At 33.3% G+C, this 22,778-nt stretch overlaps 1 protein-coding gene across 2 annotated transcripts in view; it reads right to left on the bottom strand.

Annotated features, from left to right (window-relative positions):
- Positions 1–22,778, bottom strand: part of LOC127711653 (potassium voltage-gated channel protein Shab-like) — a 133,121-nt gene that overhangs the window by 58,511 nt on the left and 51,832 nt on the right. For both annotated transcript variants that reach the window (XM_052217780.1, XM_052217773.1), the window contains exon 2: positions 9,558–9,602. In XM_052217780.1, coding sequence (XP_052073740.1) covers positions 9,558–9,602 — 45 coding nt within the window. The remainder of the gene's footprint in view (positions 1–9,557; positions 9,603–22,778) is intronic.

Raw genomic sequence — 22,778 nt, 5'->3', positions numbered from 1 at the left:
GCTCTGCAATGATATGGGGTGCATCTCTCATGATTGTAAGTTTGACTTGGTGATCATACGAAGAAATCTAACAGGTGTTTATACACCAAAGAAGATCTCCAGCCAGCTGTTGTCCCCAATTTTGACAACTATCCACTATCTGCAAGACCTGTGTTTATGGATGACAACGTCAAGCCACATCGTTTAAGGGCCATGACCGTCTAACTTTAAGGTGAAGCCGTGATTTCTCTTCCATGGCCATCCATGAGCCCAGATTTAAATCCGATTAAGTATGTTTGGGAAATGTAAGACCGTTTACCAGCAGTCAAACCTCCTCTTCAAAAATAGCGTCAGTTGAAAGCAGCATTGTATCGGAAATAAAGACAGCTACCACAGCAGGAAATCCAACAACTGACTGGGTGGATGAGACACAGGGTTAAGGCCGTAGGTAAGGATATGTGGTATGATTACCAATGAGACACCTAACAAGAGTTCACATTGATTAATTGGTGTTGTTTAACGCCTCTTTCAGCACTCATAACAGAGTGGTCAGTTTCTATTGGTGATAGAAGCCGGAATACCGGGAGAGAACCCCCACAAACGACAGAAAACCTAGTAAATTAAGATTGCAGTCCAACGCATCTGCCAGTGCGAGGTTGAACTCACAACCTCAGTGTTGACAGGCTAGTAACGCTGTAGGCAAACTACTTATACCACACGGCCATTGAGGCCCCAGAGTTCAAACGACGTGGATGTAAGCAATTATAGGTCACCGTACTGCCTTTAACAATAAGCAAATCCCACAACGTATAATCAGCAATAAAAGGCTCCGACAAAATGTGAAACAATTCAAACCAGAAAACTTACGGCTTAACTTTTAACAATACAATTTACGTAAAAAAAATATGACAGACATGAACCAACGACAAGCACTGGATTATAGTCTCCTTACTTGAAACAAGCACATGTCTGTGAGCGCTCAACCCTCATATGCATGTTAAAACTATGTTTAACCTTTCCATTTATGGGTATCCGGAGGCTGTGCTATGATCATAGAAAACTTCGTGTAGGTGACTGTGTCCCAGTGGCTGGAAAAAAAGTTCCGCTTCAGGATGGTCCTTGGATGGGAGGATTTTTTTTAAGAGAAAAGGGTGAAAATGTGTATAGTCACAGTCGATGAACGATAACGAAGATAGACGATGGACGCCAGGCGGACTAAAAGAACGGAATTTCTGTGAAAGATATTTTAGAGGTAATCTGTAGTGTCTTTCATAGAAATAGGAAATTGTCTATATATGCGTCATGAGTTAGTTTTATTTTTAAATGCTACGACAATGATAATGTGTATATATATATCTTTTTAAGTTGTAGCGTGTACTGGCACGATTAGATCAACGTTTTATTTTGCTTGTCTGATTTGCTGTTATTTCAAACAAAAACAATAATCGTTCCCACGAATGGTATGACGCACATTGAAAAGTATATATACGGCATTAGCTGTAAAACAAATGTAGCAAAACACAAATAAAAACTAAGTAAGATATAAATTACTATTCTAAATAATTGTGTTATTCAGTATCGATTCCCGCTTCCCCAAGAATCAAAGGCCAATGCAAGGTCTGGATAATAACAGAACTTGAGTACTAATGATCCACAGAAATAGACTTCTCTGCAATACAACAATTCATTTCACCATACAATTTACTTTAATGATATTTCGTTAACTTTGAAATAATTTCAAAGCTTTGTTAACAAGAACATTAATTCAGGATGGAATCACACCGTGGTTCAGTACTTATTTAAAACCAATAGAATCTGTCTTGTAATGCCAACCATTACCGATGTTTAAAACTATCTGAAAACCATTGTCGAATTTACATCAAGCTAAAATTTAAATGATTCAACCAATTCGCAGGGGAACAAATTCATAATTAAAGTCGAAATAGAAACTTGATGAGAGTGTCAAATAATTGACATCTTAAGTAATCGAATAGACAAAGAAGGTTACCGAATCTTTCGAGTTCTGTAAGATCATTTACTTCAAACTTTTTTTCTGGGTTGATTAATGAAAACTAGATGATAGCGTATAACTCATTTAAATTATACTGACCTTTTACGGAAAGTAGTATTCGTGTTTCGTGCGATTTTTATTATTTATGGTATTTCCTTTTACTTTTTCAGAAGCGAATACTGTATGTGATTAACATTAAGTAGCGTACAGTTATTCTATTTATCAAACATATTTAGTGACCAAATTTTATTGTTTTCAACTATAAATAGCAAGATATATAGGTTCCCAACAATGAACTATTCTTGTTATGAATAAAAGGAGATGTGTGGTTAACTTAAATGAGACGGAAACCCAACGACAAATCCAAAAACATCTAGAGTGCAACACACAATCTTCGACAATTGAAAGGACCATATGTCTAAAAATCGATATCTGGAAAAGTTCATTCACATACTTTTGTAGTTAGATAGTTATTTGGTGTTTAACGCCACTTTAAGCGACTTTGACTATATCATGGCGACCACTTTTAATTGGTGGAGGTAGCCGGTATACCTGGAAAAGCCACCGACCTTCGGCAGGAAAACTGGCAATTCTTCTCGATTTAGATCGGAGTCTTACGTGTGGGGTTCGAACTCACAACCTCAGAGCTAACAGGCTAGTGAAACATGTAGCTGTAGATGAACTAAATAGACCAACACACTTTTTGTAGTTCTTGCATCATAACATACTCAAAATAAAAGCATACTATAGATCTTGAAATTTATGGTTGAAAGGCTTTTTTTCAAAGGTGGATCAAAGAAGTATCAACATATCCCGATTTAGATTTGATATTCATGTAATTTATTATAATTACAGCCTCGAAGTAAAAGGTGATTAGATTAAAGCATGTGGGATAAACCCGAGATACAAATCTTAACATTTGAAGGCAATGTTTATTGCCTTTACTGAATATTTATAACTGGACATGACTGTCAATAAAAGTCTTAAAGGAATGAAATATAGCGTTAATTTGGGACCTACGTCTATATTGATATCTATTACTGGTGAATGTGGGATGCCTTAATTACATCAATAATCAACAATTTGAACTGTAGGGTTTTACACGTAAAGATTTGCTGTACTGTAGCAAATATTCTAAACGAAAAGGCGAGTTATTTTCAATGAATCAAAGAAAGCTATCTACAACCACAGAAAAGGTTTTGACAAGGCAAAAAAAGAGAAGAAATGAATTGCTAAAAACTGTGGCCTCGGTGAAGGTTTTTCGTTCTCATTGACAGCAAATCCATGTATCGGAATAAAATTAAGGCATAATTGTTATAATAAACTTTCGTTTTTTTTTATTTATTATTCATAAGTCTGAGAACTCTATGCTGATGAATGAATATGTCACTTTGATTGATCGACTGTATTAATTCTATTTACTCATTCTATAAAAAGGTCCCGGCATTGACGATAGCAGGTGACAACTGTCTGATCTTGATTTAAGGATCTTTTATGATATTTTATTATAAATATTTAGTTAAATAGATTCAATGAAATCAAACGATAAAAAATCTTATAATGAATAACATAACAAAAATAGAATAATCCTGAACAAAAGCACAACATCGTGTATAAAGCAAGTGTGTCAGTAACACTTTGATTAATGCAGTTAAGTAAAGCCCCTAGAGTAACATCCTACATATATATGAATGTGGTGGTAGGAGTTTTCTTAGAAACGGGATTCTAGTTTTATTTCACTGTCTGAGACGTTTTATAAATTATGGGCAACATAAATATAGAGTACGTTAGTTCTGTGATGGATAACAATATAGAGTACCTTGGAAGCATTTTCACATCTAGAATATCTTGTGTATCCTAAGAGCATTTTCATGTCTTCTTTTAAAATATTTATTCTAGGAAGATCACCAGTGAGATAAGTCTGTCTTATTTTCCAACCTAAATTTACGGAAATTGACTGACTCTCGAGACCACAGAATGACGTCATATAAAGTCAATGCTTTGTTTATTTGCCGGTAAGGTGAATTTGTTGGCTCCCAATATTTAAAGCAGTCTTCGGGGGATTAATGAAAAGCAAAATAAAATGTGTAAGTCTATTTTGTCGGAATGGTGGGGTTTGGTCTGTTGTAAGGTTTTTATGTATTATATGTTGTTTTTATGTACTATATGTTGTTTTTATGTACAATATGTTGTTTTTATGTACTATATGTTGTTTTCGAACACGACTTTAAACTTTTGAGTTTGGATATAGCAGAAATTTAGAATCCATATACCTTATGTTTTATATCAAATACTTCTTGTGTGTAGTAATCAGAAATAAAATAATAATGTCGATAAAATAAATAGGTTTTCTAGAGTATTTCAATGCATTCAAAACAAGTACTTCATCGGATTCTATGGTTTTCAGGTTTCTTATTTGTTGCTTAATTTGGTATCTAGTTGGAAATACAATGTCAATGAATATTTCATCGCCACTATTCCCGCTTAATTAATTTTTGACATTTCCCATAAATTCGTTTCTTGTTTTCTGTAACAGGCGATCCCATGATATTTTGCTGTACACAACTGCACAAAACTTCACATTCAATTAATTGATAATTTGACTCGAATCGTAATTTACCGATAATCGTCGATTAGCAATGCCATTTGGGTTTATTACAGGTACGATCAAACGTAGATTACCGTTTAATAACATATACATATGATGTTGTGTAAACCAAAATTTTATTTATTGTAAAGAAAAAAGGCTGCAGTGAAGTAAAAACACATTATAGCTGCATTACCATCAGTTATATCAGAGAATTTTTACATCGCGATGACCGTGAGGGCATTCCGATGTGATGTTGCCGACGAGATTTCTACTTGCGTAACTTTCGTGTTTGACTGGTAACCGATCTATTTTAATACGCGGACATTATCGAGTGCAAAATAGCATTCCTTATCGCTTGTTATAAATTCATTTCTTAAATGAATACTCATAAAATATTTTTGTTTAGAACATAAATTAATAATATGAAAATGTTTTGTCGTTAGAAATATATATATATATATAAGTAAAAAATCATTGATAATATCTATGCACACGTACAGAAAAATTGTGTTAACGCATGCGGAAGAATATCTCAAGAACGTTTTGCGGGAAAATATGAATGCCTGCTCAAATCCAATCTATTAGAAAAATCTTATTATTACAGAAGAGTGTCCACCATGCACTTGCACTGCACTATTATTAGAATAGTAAAATAGAATGATATACAAATGGATGAAAATTATATTTTATACATGTAACTGTTATATACAAACATTAATATAATATATAACACCAAACCAGAGTATACTGATTTGTATCACTACAATATAATAGTTATTACGGTGACGTTGAATTCCCTGTCATTTATTCATTATCCACGCACGAACTTGTCTCAGAGAAAAATATATCTTTGTACATTAACCTCACTTTCAGGTATACAGATGTGATTTTTTTTCTGAGACAAGTGCTTGTGACCATCCACAAGAACTTGCGGTCATCCGATGTTCAGTACTTCAGTACTTTGATTTACATCCGCTACGACGATTTATGCCCAGACAAAATGCCCCAGCGGATTTTATTACTGATAATATGTCGCATTTCTCGTTAGTTATTTGGTATATGTGCAAAACAAAACACGCTTGAAGTCTCTAAAGGAAAAAATTACAACGGTTCGTTGTACTTTTTATTATAAATTTGTACTTCTGATATTAATTTTGACAGTGTCTGTAACTTGTTTGGATTATTAGAAAAATCATGTAAGATTGACTTGTCACTTATTATCCAGAAAAATAAGATAAATAAAGACAACAGTAGTATACCGCTGTTCGAAATTCATAAATCGATTGAGAAAAAAGCAAACTTAAACTGAGGGAAACACATCACATATAAGAGGAGAACTACGACACAACAGAAACACAACATTAAAATGTAGCACACACAGAAACGAACTATAATATAACAATGGCCATTTTCCTGACTTGGTACAGGACATTTTAAGAAAAAAATGGTGGGTTGAACCTGGTTTTGTGGCTAGCCAATGAACGACTTGTTGTAGCAATTATTGTCAACAGCTTGTTTTAAAATGCAGAAAAGACTTATATCATACACCTAACATCAATTCTTATTGAAGCCATATACAAGAGAGGAGCAAAGTGGTTTTTGGTGGGGTTCGTGAAGCTCGGTCTTTAGTTTTCTATGTTGTGTTTTGTATACTGTTGTAAGTATTTAGTTTTCTATGTTGTGTTTTGTATACTGTTTGTCTTTAGTTCGTTTTTCATCTATTGCCATGGCGCTGTCAGTGTTTTCGACTTATGAGTTTAAATGTCCCTTTGGTATCTTTCGCATCTCTTTTAATCGTATCATTCACTGTTCTCACCGCCGTCATTTAAGCATTGCTTGGCTTGGAAACGTTTAAACCAGGAATAATTTCGAGATATGTTCTATTTATATATAAAATTTCATTATGAAATTGTTCATACAATATGACGGGTCATTTCGAAAATGGCAGCAATGGATAATTCTTGACACTGGGAATCGATTCAAAATGACATATAAATTGTAACACAAAAAGATTTTTTTCAAGTTTTGTTATACAAACTCAGTTTTTACCGGAATTTGGACACTGATAATCAATTAATAATAGTATAATACACTTAGTTTAATTACGATCAAATCCTAGAAAAGAAAAAGTTTCTTCAAATTTGTGATTTGTTTTTTCAATACAGTAACTATTTCTAAACAGAAATTCTACTCTGGGAATCAATACGGATTTCATAATACACCTAAATATAAATTGTTGTTGAAATTCTAGCTCATAAAGATAAAGTTCATAATTTGTTAATTTAAAAAAAAAACTGAGTTTTTTCAACAGTTTCACAAGCCACAAATTTGGAATCCCCGGAGATTACGCTTGATTCCAATCGTTGTCTTTCCGTCAAGTGTTTTTTATCTGACGTTATTTGACGTCATTTGTGCGTTTGTTGGGCATAAAATCTACGTCAGTACGCAACTTCCGAAGCAAGGTTGTCGGCTCTCCGGACTTTCCAGAAGTCCTGCGTTTGATTGCCGAGTTTATGAGCTTCAGTCCTTGCTTGGAAGTTGGTCAGTACGTTGAGGTAAGGGATGAATATTCTAATGGGATGACTTCCTTATGATTGCTCTGATAACTGTTTTAAAATGACAAAATTAATATATTTTTTGGCAGGGTTAGATTATGTACGTAAGAATAAAGACGGGTGTTTGAAAAATTTCAAGCAGTCACAATTACTTCATAAGTTCAAAGATGCAGGGGTCCATTTAGCCCATAAAACGTTTAAATAACGTGAGAAATCAGCGTATAGTAAAAGAGTATATCTGGTTATGGAAATGATATGGATCAAATCATTTTCCATTGAAATTCTAGCTAAAAAAAGATATTTATCAAATTTGTGAAATGTTGAAGAGCAATCTGCCTTTTGTAGTTTTGTAAAAACGGTGATATTTTAAACACTGATTTTTTTAAGATACTGTTCATAATGTTGACCGATTTTGACAGACAGTTTAATTTTTTTCAAAATTTGTACTTATAATTCAATTAGTTAGATTATCTATTGACCTTGTATGTGTCTTCTCGATAAAATTTACTTCACGATCCCATACCAGACTTTTCAAGATCGTATCGCAATACTTGACCACCGTTACTTATTCTTTCGCGATCATTTTTCTCGATATACCGAATGACAACCGTGCTTTGGGAATTGCGCATACCTTATGAATGCTATTTGAGTCAAACTCCAAGTACCTCGACAATCGCATCATTTTAATTAGACATGATGCACTAACAGGATTTGCCGGTTGCATCTTTCTTAGACGAAGTTGACCTCAGACGATATGGTGTTTTTAGTAAACCCTATTACCAGTGAGATAAAATAACCAACTGATTATTTGAATGATGCAATAGTTAAAACAATTATTTAGAATATACAAACTTAGTGGATTTAATCATAAAAGTATTAGAACAAAATCGCACTAATTCTGGCTAAAATTTCCAATAAATATAAAGCATATTGCACATACGTATGCTACTAAATTTCTAGGAAGAAACAAAATTCAAACCAAATCTCGATTTACATTTATATATTAATTTGCGAATATACACATGTAACATATGTATTTAAGGAGATGAATTTACTTTTAATATATAAAATGTGGAAAATTGACAAATTAAATGTAATCATTTTCTTATGAAATACAAGTATGTGAAATAAATCCGTTGTAATTGCCAAAATATCAACAACAACCATACCAAGTATGAAAAACTAAAAAAGCAAACTAAAAAGAACTAAAAGAGAAAACAGGGAATCGAACTTAAAGGTACACATCTTTACTCCCAACGTTAACTCTACAATTTATGTTGGCTGGCTTGATGAAAACCACTTTTTTCCTTCTATAAATACAACGTATAGAATCTTTAGAAGTGCCAAAACTTAAAGAATTATATATTGATATATCTATATAAACTAAACACTTTATTTTCAACTAATGATTTTGGATTTTCGTCGTTGTGCTTCATATCAGTAGCACATTACAGACTTCAAGGAGGGACTTCCGAATGACGGCAAATAAAAATTGCAAAAGGTAACTTTTTAAACTTATTTCATTATATTACAAAAATCAGTTGATTAGTGCATCCAAACTTAACTCGAACAAAGTGAACAATTGAACTCCTTTAGAGTGACTTCTTGAGAAGCGTTGATTCTTGAAAAAGAAACAACGATTAACAAATAGCCCGACTTCACATCAATAGTTTAAACGTTTATAAGATTGTTTTACCATTATTCTTGTATTGCATTCAAATATGGAGTACATAATACTGTAAATAATCGGAATACAACATAATCAATCAAAGGTAAAAAACAAACAACTCAAAAATGTAAACAAATCTATAAATATTAATTAAGTTTGTTTTCAAATTAAAAGCATTACACCTTTTTTGTGCTCTGTCGAAATCTAGACGGAGTTCATACCTTTCGCTAATATATCTTTCTCTCCCCCATCTCTCACTCTCTCCCTATTTCTCTTGATTAATTGACTGATTGATTTGAGTTGATGAATCAGCAAATGTCAAATTGGCCTTTTACACAGCCTTCACCATGTGACATTCAAACTGCTCAATAATTGATTAGACAAAAGAGGAATTTGAAGTTTTGTACATTTTATGCAAGGGTTGCTTGTAATTTCTTTAACGCACATCTTAATTGCTACATTTCAGTTTTAAACTCAGTCAGTGTAACCACAGGAAAGTAAGAAAAACAGAAGGGAAAGATATTTTAATCAGTTTAATGAAGACGGGTGCAAGACTTCATATTTTATCAAACTTTATCCATACAGATAAATGCAAAGGAAACGGTATAAAACCTTTTTTAACATTTCTTCGGAATGACTTACATCATTCAAAAAAGTGTACTAACTTGTCTTTGTATTGTACTCTTAACATCGCTGTGTCTTCTAGCCTATAAATAATGCTGATGTCAAATCAATATAATAAATCCAGCTTACCTTGTACTACCCACATGATGAGGGGAAGACAGCGTTGACATTCGCCTGAAAGATTGAAAGAAAACAGTGATGATGCAAGATCCATAACTCATGTTCAAAATTTAAACCTAATCTTGTTTCTTACAGGTTTTACAACATCTGTGACAGAAATCTATTGATTTCATATCACAAAAGGCGACAAACTTACTTAAAGTAATTAATCGAACTAATCAAATGACTTACATGTGCGGAAACACGTCTACATCCAACATATTGTGATGTTATTTGTAAGCTTGTAACCCAGGAATAACAACTCTAAAGTAAATTTCTTACTCCATTATCGGGATTGGATTATATCCCTTTTATTATAAACATTTCAGCGGAGGAAATTTCCACGGATATAAATGCTTTAATATCTAAAAAAATAAATATATTTTCTTAAAACCTTATTACATCAGCTTACTACAAGCTTTCATTCGTGTTTAAGATATCGATTCTTGTAATTTGTATATTGGTTATAATTTATGTTCTTTTTGTAGATACCTTAACTAATTGCAATAAAACATAATTGGGTCTTTTTATTATGTTTTCTGAGACAGAATCTGAAAACCCTGTTATCTATTATATATTTATTCATCTGTATTAATTATTGTTTTGGAAAAAAAGCAACATCGCTATAGCAGTAAATTCAACAACTTCATTGTATCAGTAGATTTTCAATGTTTTACATGCGCTAAATTGGTGTGTAAGGCGCTCAGGAAAACAAGGAAGAGTATATCAATAATTACATTACATAGAAGTTTCTCTTTAATTTGGTATGCAAGGCGCTCATGAAAACAAGGAAGCGTATATCAATAATTACATTACATAGAAGTTTCTCTTTAATTTGGTATGTAAGGCGCTCATGAAAACAAGGAAGAGTATATCAATAATTAAATTATATAGATGTTTTGCTTCGATTTTGGTATATAAGGCGCTCAGGAAAACAAGGAAGAGTATATCAATAATTACATTACATAGATGTTTCTCTTTAATTTGGTATGTAAGGCGCTCAAGAAAACAAGGAATGGTATATATCAATAATTAAATTGCATAGATGTTTCTCTTCAATTTGGTATATAAGGCGCACAGGGAAACAAGGAACAGTCTATCAATAATTAAATTACATAGATGTTTCTCTTCAATTTGATATATAAGGCGCTTAGGAAAACAAGGAAACGTATATCAATAATCACATTACATAGATGTTTCTCTTTAATTTGGTATGTATGGCGTCAGAAAAACAGGAAAGAGCATATCAATAATTACTTTTCATAGATGTGTATCTTTAATTTGGTTTGTAAGGCGCTTAGGAACACAAGGAAGAGTATATCAATAACTACTGTACTTAGATGTCTCTCTTTAATTTGGTATATAAGGCGCTTAGGAAAACAAGGAAGAGCATATCAATAATTATACATAGATGTTTCTCTTTAATTTGGTATGTAAGGAAAACAAGGAACAGTATATCAATAATTACATTATTAGATTAAGAGAAACATCTACGTAATGTAAGTATTGATATACTCTTCCTTGTTTTCCTAAGTGCCTTATATACCAAATTAAAGAGATACATCTACGTAATATAATTATTGATATACTCTTCCTTGTTTTCTTGAGCGGTTTAAATACCGGAAAAGTGTTTTCATGATTTTAGAGTTATCTTTCATATAATGCTCATGTCTTAGGTTTTTTTTTTCTAAAAGCTACTGGATCTATTCCTGGTATTTTCACATCAAACTAACTTTAGCATATTTTAATTGGTGTTTTACTACTCTACAACAAACTGGCAATTACATAATTATTGAAGAAAATTGTCCTTCGCATAATTAATGCAATAACTCAATTTTCATGTTCATGTACTAGACTATATTTTTGCAATGTCATAGAAGGACGGAAAGATTGATGAAACATACACAAACATTGACGTTTTCAATCATCTTAAAAATGTCTATTAAGGACATTCTTGTTTGTCAGAACAAAATTTTATGAAATCAGCACCAAGAAAGATTATTTCATTGCATTTTATAAAGAAAATTACATTACTTTAAAATGTCAAATTACAGAAATATTATTGATTTTCTGGAGATTGCAATAAATGCTTCCCAATTAAAGTTTCACTTGTCTTAAAGCTAATTTTACAATTTTACAAAATAGATATCAAGAAAATCTGCGTTTGAAATTAAACTAAATAAAATTTAATATGGTTCAGGTGAAATGATTGTAATATTTCGCAGGACACACTCACTATTTTCATCAACAAAACTGGCATACAAACGTATGCATGGTTCTACAGAAAACCTATATGTTAATTAAGAGGGAATTCTTTAACGAAACCTCTTGATGTCGTTTAGTATTTTTGTGTGCTTTGGTTGTTGTCTCTGACCCCCCCCCCCCCCCACCCCCATTATGTCCTTCCATTCGTACGATAGATTTTGAATACTTAGGTCTTTCAAATTTTCCGTGGAAAGACCTTTTGCTTTTGTTCTGATTGGTTCTTTCCACTTTCCGTGGAAAGACCTTTTGCTTTTGTTCTGAATATTTTTTCTTCCGCCAAATTTGTTTCTTTCGCTGTATTGTTGTTTCAAAAGATGTCGCTTAGATATTTGGTTTATGATATACAGTTTATACGCTTTTGAAACTGACCCTGTTTAACCGAACACTTTTCTTTGTAAGAGTTATCTCACCAAACACTGTTTTTCTTGTTCGCACTACTCCTTCGCAACCGTAAAAGAAAGCGACAATTTTTTTTTTACCAAATTGCTCGTTATATCCTCAGAATGTTACGTTTAATTTTGACCGAGGCGTTCCGGAAACTCCATATGAGAGTTATTTCCCTTTCTGTATTTAAAATAAGTGAAAGGTAATTGTAACTAGTAAATCATAGATGATAGAGACCTAGGGTCTTTTGATTTGAGGTCCTGGGTCAACCAAAAAGAAAATGAGGTCATGGGTCAAGGGTCAAGATCATGTTTTATTTTTTTTGCTTTTGCTTGTGCATGCTACTCCTAAGAAATTGTAATATATATCGACAAAAGATTTTCACTAAATTGTTAGTTGCGATCTGTCGTAATATTAACATAACTTATTAACAATTAATAAGTAGAGACCTAAAGTCTTTTGATATGAGATCCTTGCTTGATGACCTTGAAATTGAGGTCAAGGTCATTTGTAAATTTGACGTTCTAGATTTTGACCTTTGCTTTAACTTCATATTTATACATGATTAAGCCATGGGACTTCTTGCACTAGGTTGCACGCCATATGACCTTGAAAAAGCCAACGGAAGTGACCTTGTGTGAACCGGAAGTAGCTATTATTTGTACTTATTTAATGTAAAAGTATATAGAACCATATATTTTTGGAATCAGTGTCAAGTCAACTATCATATAATACCGGAAGTAACATTTTTAAACCGGAAGTAACAAATCATTTCCCTTATTTCAAACAAAAGTGTATAGAAGCCATATATTCTCGGAATCAGCGTACAGTAAGCTATCAACTGGCACTGGAAATAACATTTTAAACCGAATTTTGATATATTTATATCCAAATATATCGTTTCGGGTGGAAATACCTTCAATTGTTCTCTGAACAATTTTGTTTTTAATTGCCCTTTTACTGAGATTAAGATTTCGGATGATTTAGAATTCGGCAATTGATACGGGCGCTTTTCTTTCATATCTCATATAAAATATGAGAAATGGTGTCATAACAGCATCTCATCTGTCGGACTAGGTGTCATACGACCAAGCACATTTCTATACCTGGAGGAATAACAGCGGACTATTGATAATTGTGTGACTGATTATGTCATACCAAAAGATAGCATTGCATTCGCGGGCTACTTTTCATCACAACTGCGATTTGCAAATGTCAACCACAAAGTCGGTTGCATGATTGTTGATACTGTTGGTAACTGAGAGTCCACCATGTCCGAGGTACTAAAAATTAATTCTGTTGATAATCTCAGGAATCAACAGTCCGCCATCACTGATGTCATTAATTTTGTTGATATTTTGGGGACTTATAGTCCATCATGACTAAAGTAATTGATCATGTTGATAATCTAGTGGATGTTCATTATTACCGAGGTTATTTTCTGCTTGAAAATCTCGAGAACTATGAGTGAAATTATGACTGAGGTAATTAATTTTGTTTGTATCACTAGTAACTAACAGTCCTCTATGACTTAGAAAATTATCTCGGGAACTGACAGTCCAACATGACTGGGGTAATTCATTATGTTGATAATATAGAACTACTTACAGTTCATTATGACCGAGGTTATTATTTGTCTTGATGATCTCGGGAACTGTCAATCCAACATGACCGAGGTGATTTATTCAGTTAATAACCTCGATAACTAACAGTCATCCATGACTGAGGTTATTATATATCTTAATGGTATGGTACTGACAGTCCAACATGAATTAACTCTGTAAGTTTACTCGGGGTCTAATAGTCCAACATTTCTATGGTTGTTGCTAATCGTATGAACTATCAATTCATCATGACTGATGCTATTTTTACTCAAGACACACTCAAAGATCCAGTCCAAAACGACCGAGATACATTTGTAATCATGTTGGCACATATTATTTGAATTGTCACAGTCCATCATGACTGATATCGTCAATGTAGTTGACACGTTAGAGGACTCAATCAACAAGACAATTATGCCTGTTGGCAACCTTGTTTACATCCACTTCATTTGAACTTTGTTGGATAGTTGTCTCATTGGCAATCATACCACATCTCCTTATTTTTATATTGTGTACAACGCGAATTTTCTATTTTGACTTTATTGAGGTAACTTGACATCCTTCAGAAATAATAGTCCTGAGGTAATCTATGGACAGGAGTCTAAAGGTCAAATATGACTCGGTAAAAATAGAGGCAGAAATTACCAAAAGGATAATAAAAAATCTTAAAACGACAATATCAAAACTAAAGAGATGAGGTGTGATTGCCAATGAGACAATTATCTACCAGAGTACAAATGACGTGGATGTAAGCAAAGCAATAAATAGGTGACCATGTGACCTTCACCGAGAGCATGACAAAAAACGAAAAGAAAAACAACAGTCTACAAAAACTTCATATAAAACTAAACACCCCATCAAAAATAGGGGGTGTTTTATCTCTTGTGCACCAAAAGGGTAAGCAGATCTGTTACACTATCATGCTAGTATAAATTCGGTTATCAGGTTCATATGGTGAAAGAGGACACGATTTTGGCTACGACACTTGGAAAGTATTCTAGGTTATCTATGACACAGATATTCCAAATAATGATGGCGTGTGTTAAGCAATCGAAGGAATGGTTTCATATTTACCACGCAGGAATACTTGGTTCAAAAACTTTCGTGTAAGTATCAACCCTCTATCAAGAAAATCAATATGTGAACCTAAGTTTTGGTATATTGTATCAGCTGTGAGATATATACTCCAATTAAGGGCGCTGCCGGAATATTACTACAGAGAGACAGTAAGTTTACAATAGGAAAGTTGCAATCATCTCTTTTGTCGTCAAGTTTAATGGTCACAAAAAAACCTCTCTCGGTTATATTCTCTATTTTAAATCCGATGGAATTTATGCGTTCAACAAAGTCACATCTTTATACAGGGGAATAGCAAGTTAAAGTATAATGCTAGTTTCTGTTCATTCTACCTGACGATTTTGAATGAACTCTTGCCTCGTAAGAATGAGTAGCTCCTATTGATAATTTTCGGCCCTAACAGTCATGTGTGACTGATGTGTTCAGGCCAGTGATACAATTGGGCACCAGTACTAAACCGTAACTGAGAAAATTTTAGTTGGTGATACGCTTTGGTAGTAATAGTTCAATATGACAAAGAACTGTGAAGTTAAAAAATTTACAGCATGCAGGTGCCATTTTCTGAGCAGTGGATAGTGGTCAGTGAAACTAGCCTATTGAGGTTTAGTGTTCAAATTCAGTAAACGGAGAATACCTAATTAATTTGCCAGGTCGAATCCTAAGTTAACGTTTGCATTCAATTAATTCACAATTGCAGATTGTAATGCATTATGGGTTACATTTTCAAAAGGGTACAACTAAATAATGTGATTGGTTAACAAGTCCTAAACAATGGAAATTCATCCAATAAGGTAACATTATGTTTACTCTAGTGGATAAAAACTGAAGTTATCCATAGTTCTTTGGATTCTGAAAATGCGAATAGACTCACGCCATAGATTTTGAAAAGGGTCAACTTAGACATGGTGTTGCATTATATGAACATAACTGATTTTGACGTTTGGTCCAGAAGTCATTGACGAGGACAAGCTGAGACTTTGCAAGTTCAAGTTTAATAGTTCAATAGTTTATTAGAGTCTCACCACATACATACATACAAGTATAAACACAATATGACATTTGATACACAATTTAAAATTCAGAATGCATGTGCCATTCTTAAAAGAACTATGAGAGACTGTTATATACAATATTTAAACATCAGAATAAAACATAGTTTTGCTATTTACACAAAACATAAAAGTGCAATATCACCATGCACATTCAAGGATAAAAATGATACATGTACATACAAATATCAACGATATAAAATACGTTTAATTTTCGTCGCAATAACATATTATGTCAGGTTTTGGCAACAGTAATTTACAAATGTGTTCGTGTTACCATTTTTTTTTACCTTTTACTTGAAGAAACCAGAAAACTATTTCGAATACTGTAGTTATCAATTTTAATTAGGCTTGCAGTTGCACTACGAATTTGAATTAAAAGTAATCTCATGTAGTAAAAAAAATGAGCTAAATTCGTAGTCTAAGGATTGATAAGGTTTTAATTTTGTTCACATTCTGTGTAAAAGCTTTTTACGATATCCATCAATTGACTTTTAACCTTAATATGACGTAGATTATTTATTATTTCCAATGATATTGATAATGAATGATTATTATGTTCAATTATTTTCTATAATTTGTCTACAATCTCTCAGAAAATAAATATAATATGTCACTCCTTATTGAAATATGTAATATCTCCCTTAATTTGACCCGATTTAATCAATTTATGTCTATTAAAGGAAACATTAAGCATGATGGGACAAAAATAAACAGAACCTCTGGTAAAAGTCAATAGTTTTATCTACAGAATGCATCACGTTTTTTCCATGCAAAAGTAATATGAAAAAGAGGCTGAAATACCGAAAGGAGAATCAAAACTCGCAAGACGAAGAATCATAATAGGGGATATGGGATATACAAGTAACAATAAAAAAGAAGCATCTTTAGGTCAACATACCGGTATATTTTCAGCATAGATTCTATGCCATTTGTCTAAAAACTTCTTAATGCTGACTAAGTGTTTTACAGAGACTATCAAATTTATATCACTAACTCTAAATTCCTTAATCATTCAACAACCGAATTTAGGTTTTTTTTATACGTAACTATATAACATAAGACGGAGGAGTAAAAACTAGATTTTTGGACTCTCATTCCTCCCTTTATTTTTAATGTCGGTCATTTGAATAACAAATGAGTACAGAGGAGAAAAAACAAAATTTATAAAGATGTTTTAGCTCAAATAATCTATATCGATATTACAAATGACAAAAATAAAAAAAAAGCGCTCTAAAAATAAAAGTATCTAATGATGCAATATCAAAGAATACATGTGCTATAGATTACATCTCTGATATTCCGAGTAATACTTGGCTCATTAGCGTAACGAGGGTTGGGTGGGTCCAAATTATGGTAAAAGCTCTGAAACTCCATATTTAACAAAAAACCTCACACAAGAGGCAGTAAATTTCATATTACACTAATGTGACCTTAACTACAACTCCTTGACTGCAAATATGTAAGATCTAAGGCAATTACCTTTTGGTATTTTTGGCATGAAACATAGAAAACAATATTATACTATTATATCCTTTACCTGAGGTCGATCCGAGGATATATCGACTGAAGACGAAGTCGATATACCGCTTTATGTCGATATACCCTCGTATCGACCTCATACAAAAGCCACAATTGTTTTTTTTTTTTTTCAGTACCCCTGAAATAGAGTAGAAATTCATTTGATCGGTTGTTATGATTGTGTCATAAAGGATTGGGGTTGTTAGACTCCAATTTATAGACGTTTTAAAAATAACTGTGAAATATCACCTTTCTATCTGCCGTTTTCACTTTACCTTTGAAAATACAGTATAACATGTGACTAATTCTGAACGAATCCAATTAGTTAGAATATACAAATAATAATATATATGAATATAATGGGATGTTTGGTATCCGTCAATGAGAATTCAACCCAACGACAAAATTATTCAAAAGGCATCTAGAGTTCAGTATACATCTATAAGCATGATAAGCAATAGACAGATATCTTTATAATATAAATAATCTCAAGTCTAAAAAGATCTGCCATCAGCACCAAATGTTTAAAATAAAAACAAAACACCTGTTATAAGATAGTCAGAACAAAACACCTGTAATAAGATAGCCACTGGCGAGGTTTCTGGCTAGAGCCCACCACATGGACATGTTTTGGGGACCTCAAATCTCCCCCCCCCCCCCTTTTGATCTAGTTATAATAATTCGTTTACAAAGATATTTTAAAGAACCACCACTAATATCAGTGCAGGTACTTGAAAGTTACCAATATCAATTACATCAGGATGGTTTTACCTTCTTTAAATGTTAATAACAAATAATCTTGCCCGTATTGTTTTATTCATTTTCATTATATGAAATATTGACTGTCTACAGTAAAGACTTCTAAAGGAAAAAGGTCCAATGCAGTTTTATTGCTTTTTCCGGAAACGTCATCAAACAGCAAAATATAAACAGGATGGAATGTAATAAAAGAACGTCCATTGACTCCCTTTGATGTTTAGTTACCCATCAACATTGTTTTGCCACCTATGAAATGTGTTTGATTAACCATAATATCGATGTAACTTTTATTGGTATCAATTATTAACCGGATTCAAAATCGAAACAAGGAAATTGTTCGTCTCAAATAGACAGTGCAGAATATACATCATATGAACAGCAGTGAAAATTGTTGAATCATTCTTACATTACCAGTCTTACGTTACCAGTCTTACATTACCAGTCTTACGTTACGTGCGTAAGAATATGGAACGCCCTAACTGCCTTATGGTACTTCCATCTTTATCATGATGAGGTTTTTCTTTATCATGATGAGGTCTTTCTTTATCATGATGAGGAATTTCTTTATTTTGATGAGGTTTTTTTCTATTATGATGAGGTTTTTTTCTATTATGATGAGGTTTTTCATTATTATGATGAGCTTTTTCTCTATTATGATAAGGTTTTTCTCTATTATGATAAGGTTTTTCTCTATTATGATAAGGTTTTTCTCTATTATGATGAGGTTTTTCTTTATTATGATGAGATTTTTCTCTATTATGATGAGGTTTTTCTTTATGATGAGGTTTTTCTATTTATGATGAGGTGTTTTTCTTTACGAGCATTTTCTTAATTATGATTAGCTATTAGAAGGGAATCATGGGAAATTAAGAGAATTAACATAAAACAAAAAGAAAAATGGCAGAATCAGAAATGTTGAAAGTTCTTCGGAAAGTTGGCTTGCTCCATGTGCGGGAAATGTTTGAGAAAGAAAAAATCACACCAAATATTATCAGCATGCTTTCAAAACATGAACTGAAATATCTAGGAGTTACCAGCGCATATGATGACACTGAGAATGGAATGAATCAAGTATGGAAACATGAAACCTGTGAAAACTGATGGTTTGGATGGTCATCCAAAATACCATGTCAACAAAAATGTACTGGAATCGTTGTTGGGTTGTGACTTCAAGATATCGGACATTGGAAATCTCTTACAACTCTCAGAGAGAACAATCTATCGACGGATAGCTCATTTTGGACTACAGAAAAGAGATTTTTCTGACATTGATGATGACAACCTTGACAATATACTTTCCGGCATTGTCGTGGACGTTCCTCGTTGTGGCGAACGCATGTTGCGTGAAATACTGAAAGGAAAAGGAATTAAAGTACAAAGATGTAGGTAAAGAGATGCCATTCATAGAATAGACTACGCTGGTTCCCAAGAGAGAAAACCCGGTCGACTGCACAGGCGTGTATACAACGTGAAGGCACCGAACCACTTATGGCACATAGACAGTAATCATAAATTAGTAAGATGGAGATTCATTATACTGGGTGGAATTGATGGGTTCAGTAGGCTAATCGTATTGAGTAGCTTCCTCTCTGGAGTAGCAAATTTTGGTATACCCTTAAGGGTTCGGTCAGATAAGGGACTAGAAAATGTATCTGTGGCGGATTTCATGTTGATAAAACATGGTGACGGCAGTATGATTACAGGCCTAAGCACGCACAATTAGCGAATAGAGAGATTGTGGAGGGACGTTTACGAGGGTGTTTTGTGCTATTTCTACAACTTATTCTATCATATAGAAGACCAGGGAATTCTCACCCACTAAATGAACTTCATTTAGTAGCCCTGCACTACATTTACATGGATGAAATTAACAGAAGACTTGATATTGGGACTCAAGCTTGCGCTATTTCTTGGCCTGTTTTGTGTCCCCAGTTTTAGTCTTGTTTTTGTTAACCGTCATAGAACTCATCTGGTACACCTATGCCTAGTCGTGAGGAGCATAGTGGGCGGCAGAAATGAGAAGCAGGAGCTGCTTACCCTTCTGGAGTACCCGAGGCCGTCCCAGTTTTTCGGGGTTCGTTTTTTATCCCCTCGCCAACGTATAGGAACGCCTCCATCGGCCGTAACAATTCTTGTAAATACCATAGAACCAACATCCTTTATTGGATTTCAAACAAACTTGGTACAATGAATGTCCATAGCAAGATCTTGAAAGCTATTGATTTTTAAGGTCATGGGTCAAAGGTCAATGTCATTTTAGACTTTAAATTTTTCAGCAAATATCATCCTTGTGAACACTATAGAATTAACATTGCTAAATGGATATCAACCAACTTGGTACAATGAATATCCATAACATGACCTTGAACCCTATTGATTTTCAAGGTAATGCGTCAAAGGTCAAGGTCGATATGGGACTTCAAATTTTCAGCGGAAATCCTTATGAACACAGTCACTCAAGAATCAATATCTGTCAATGAATGTCAAACAAACGTAGTACAATGGATGTCCATAGCAAGACCTTGAACCCTAATGATTTCAAGGTCATTGTTCAATGTCATTTTGGGACTTAGAATTTTTCATCGAATATCATCCTTGTGAACACTATAGAATTAACATTGCTAAATGGATATCAACCATTTTGGTACAATGAATATCCATAACAAGACATTAAACCCTATTGATTTTCAAGGCCATGCGTCAAAGGTTAAGGTCGTTATGGGACTTTCCTTTCAGTATTTCACTCAACATGCGTTCGCCACAACGAGAAAAGTCCACGACAATGCCGGAAAGTATATTGTCAAAGTTGTCATCATCAATGTCAGAAAAATCTCTTTTCTGTAGTCCAAAATGAGCCATCCGTCGATAGATTGTTCTCTCTGAGAGTTGTAAGAGATTTGCAATGTCCGATATCTTGAAGTCACAATCCAACAGCGATTCCAGTACATTTTTGTTGACATGTTATTTTGGATGACCATCCAAACCATCAGTTTTCACAGGTTCCATGTTTCAATACTTAATGCATTCGATTCTTAGTGTCATCATATGCGCTGGAATCGTAACACCTAGATATTTCAGTTCATGTTTTGAAAGCATGCTGACAATATTTGGTGTGATTTATTCTTTCTCAAACATTTCCCGCACATGGAGCAAGCCAACTTTCCGAAGAACTTTCAACATTTCTGATTCTGCCATTTTTCTTTTTGTTTTATGTTAATTCTCTTAATTTCTCATGATTCCCTTCTAATAGCTAATCATAACAAAGACCATGGAAACAGATGATGCCCCCGCTTGCATACAACATTATAGAGCGACATAACTCAAAAACAATAAAAGTGACGCTACTCAAATTTGTACTAGATCTGAGCTTTGTGGTAATAAGTATTGTGTATAGGTTTCATAATGTTTGGTTGGGGCAAACTTAAGTTACAGAACGGAAACTAAAAGTTTTGCAATTTTTCGATTTATAATGGGGCATAGCTCGATAACGATTAAAGTGACGCCACCAAAATTCAACTTGATCTGTGTTTTGTGGTAATAAGCATTGTGTATAAGTTTCATAACATTTGGTTGAGGCAAACTTTAGTTAGAGAACGGAAACTAAAGATTTTGAAATTTTTCCATTAATAAAGGGGCATAACTCTAGAACGGTTAAAGTGACGCCAACAAAATTCAAACTTGATCTGTATTTTGTGGTAATAAGCATTGTGTATAAGTTTCATAACATTTGATTTAGGCAATCTCAAGTTAAAGAATGGAAACCAATTTTGGGACGTACGGATATACGTACGTACGGACAAGGGTAAAACTTAATGCCCCCTCCGCTACGGCAGGGGCATAAAAATGCTCATAAAAAAAAAAAAAATCATCATAATAGAGAAAAACCTCATCTTAAAGAAAAACCTCATCATAATCATAACAGAGAAAAACCCTCATCATAATAGAGAAAAACCTCATCATAATAAAGAAAACCCTCATCATAATAGAGAAAAAGCTCATCATAATCGATAAAAAGCTCTTCATAATAGAGAAAAAACCTCATCATAATAATGAAAACCCTCATCATAATAGAGAAAAACCTCATCATGATAAAGAAAAACCTCATCATAATAAAGAAGGAAGTACCATAAGGCAGTTACGGCGTTCCATATAAGAACATTATTTATACGTATCCACAAATTTAGGGAGATAGATATATAATTTACATATTAGTCAGACTTTGGTAAAGATGTTTTTATGTCGTTAGGTTGCATATTTAGGAAAGAGAATAAATTAACAATAATCAAAAACAGTAGATTCTGCATTGTGGGTCAACCAGGATGAAGGGCGGGAAATTTAGATTCCCTCTGCGAAAAGAAAAAAAAACGGTATGTTGGAAAAGGAAAACATTTTTTACTTTCATCAGGCCACCAGTATTTTTCAAAGTGTCATGAGATATGATCATATGCATCGATGTGACATCAAACAAACGTAAAAGGGTTGAAATGGGGTGTATGCTCAATTAAACATCTGACATTGGGCAGTAAAAAAAC

The sequence above is a fragment of the Mytilus californianus genome, unplaced genomic scaffold, assembly GCF_021869535.1.
Source record: "Mytilus californianus isolate M0D057914Y unplaced genomic scaffold, xbMytCali1.0.p SCAF_1, whole genome shotgun sequence".
NCBI lineage: Eukaryota > Metazoa > Mollusca > Bivalvia > Mytilida > Mytilidae > Mytilus > Mytilus californianus.
This window is presented reverse-complemented; position numbering and strand designations above follow the sequence as displayed.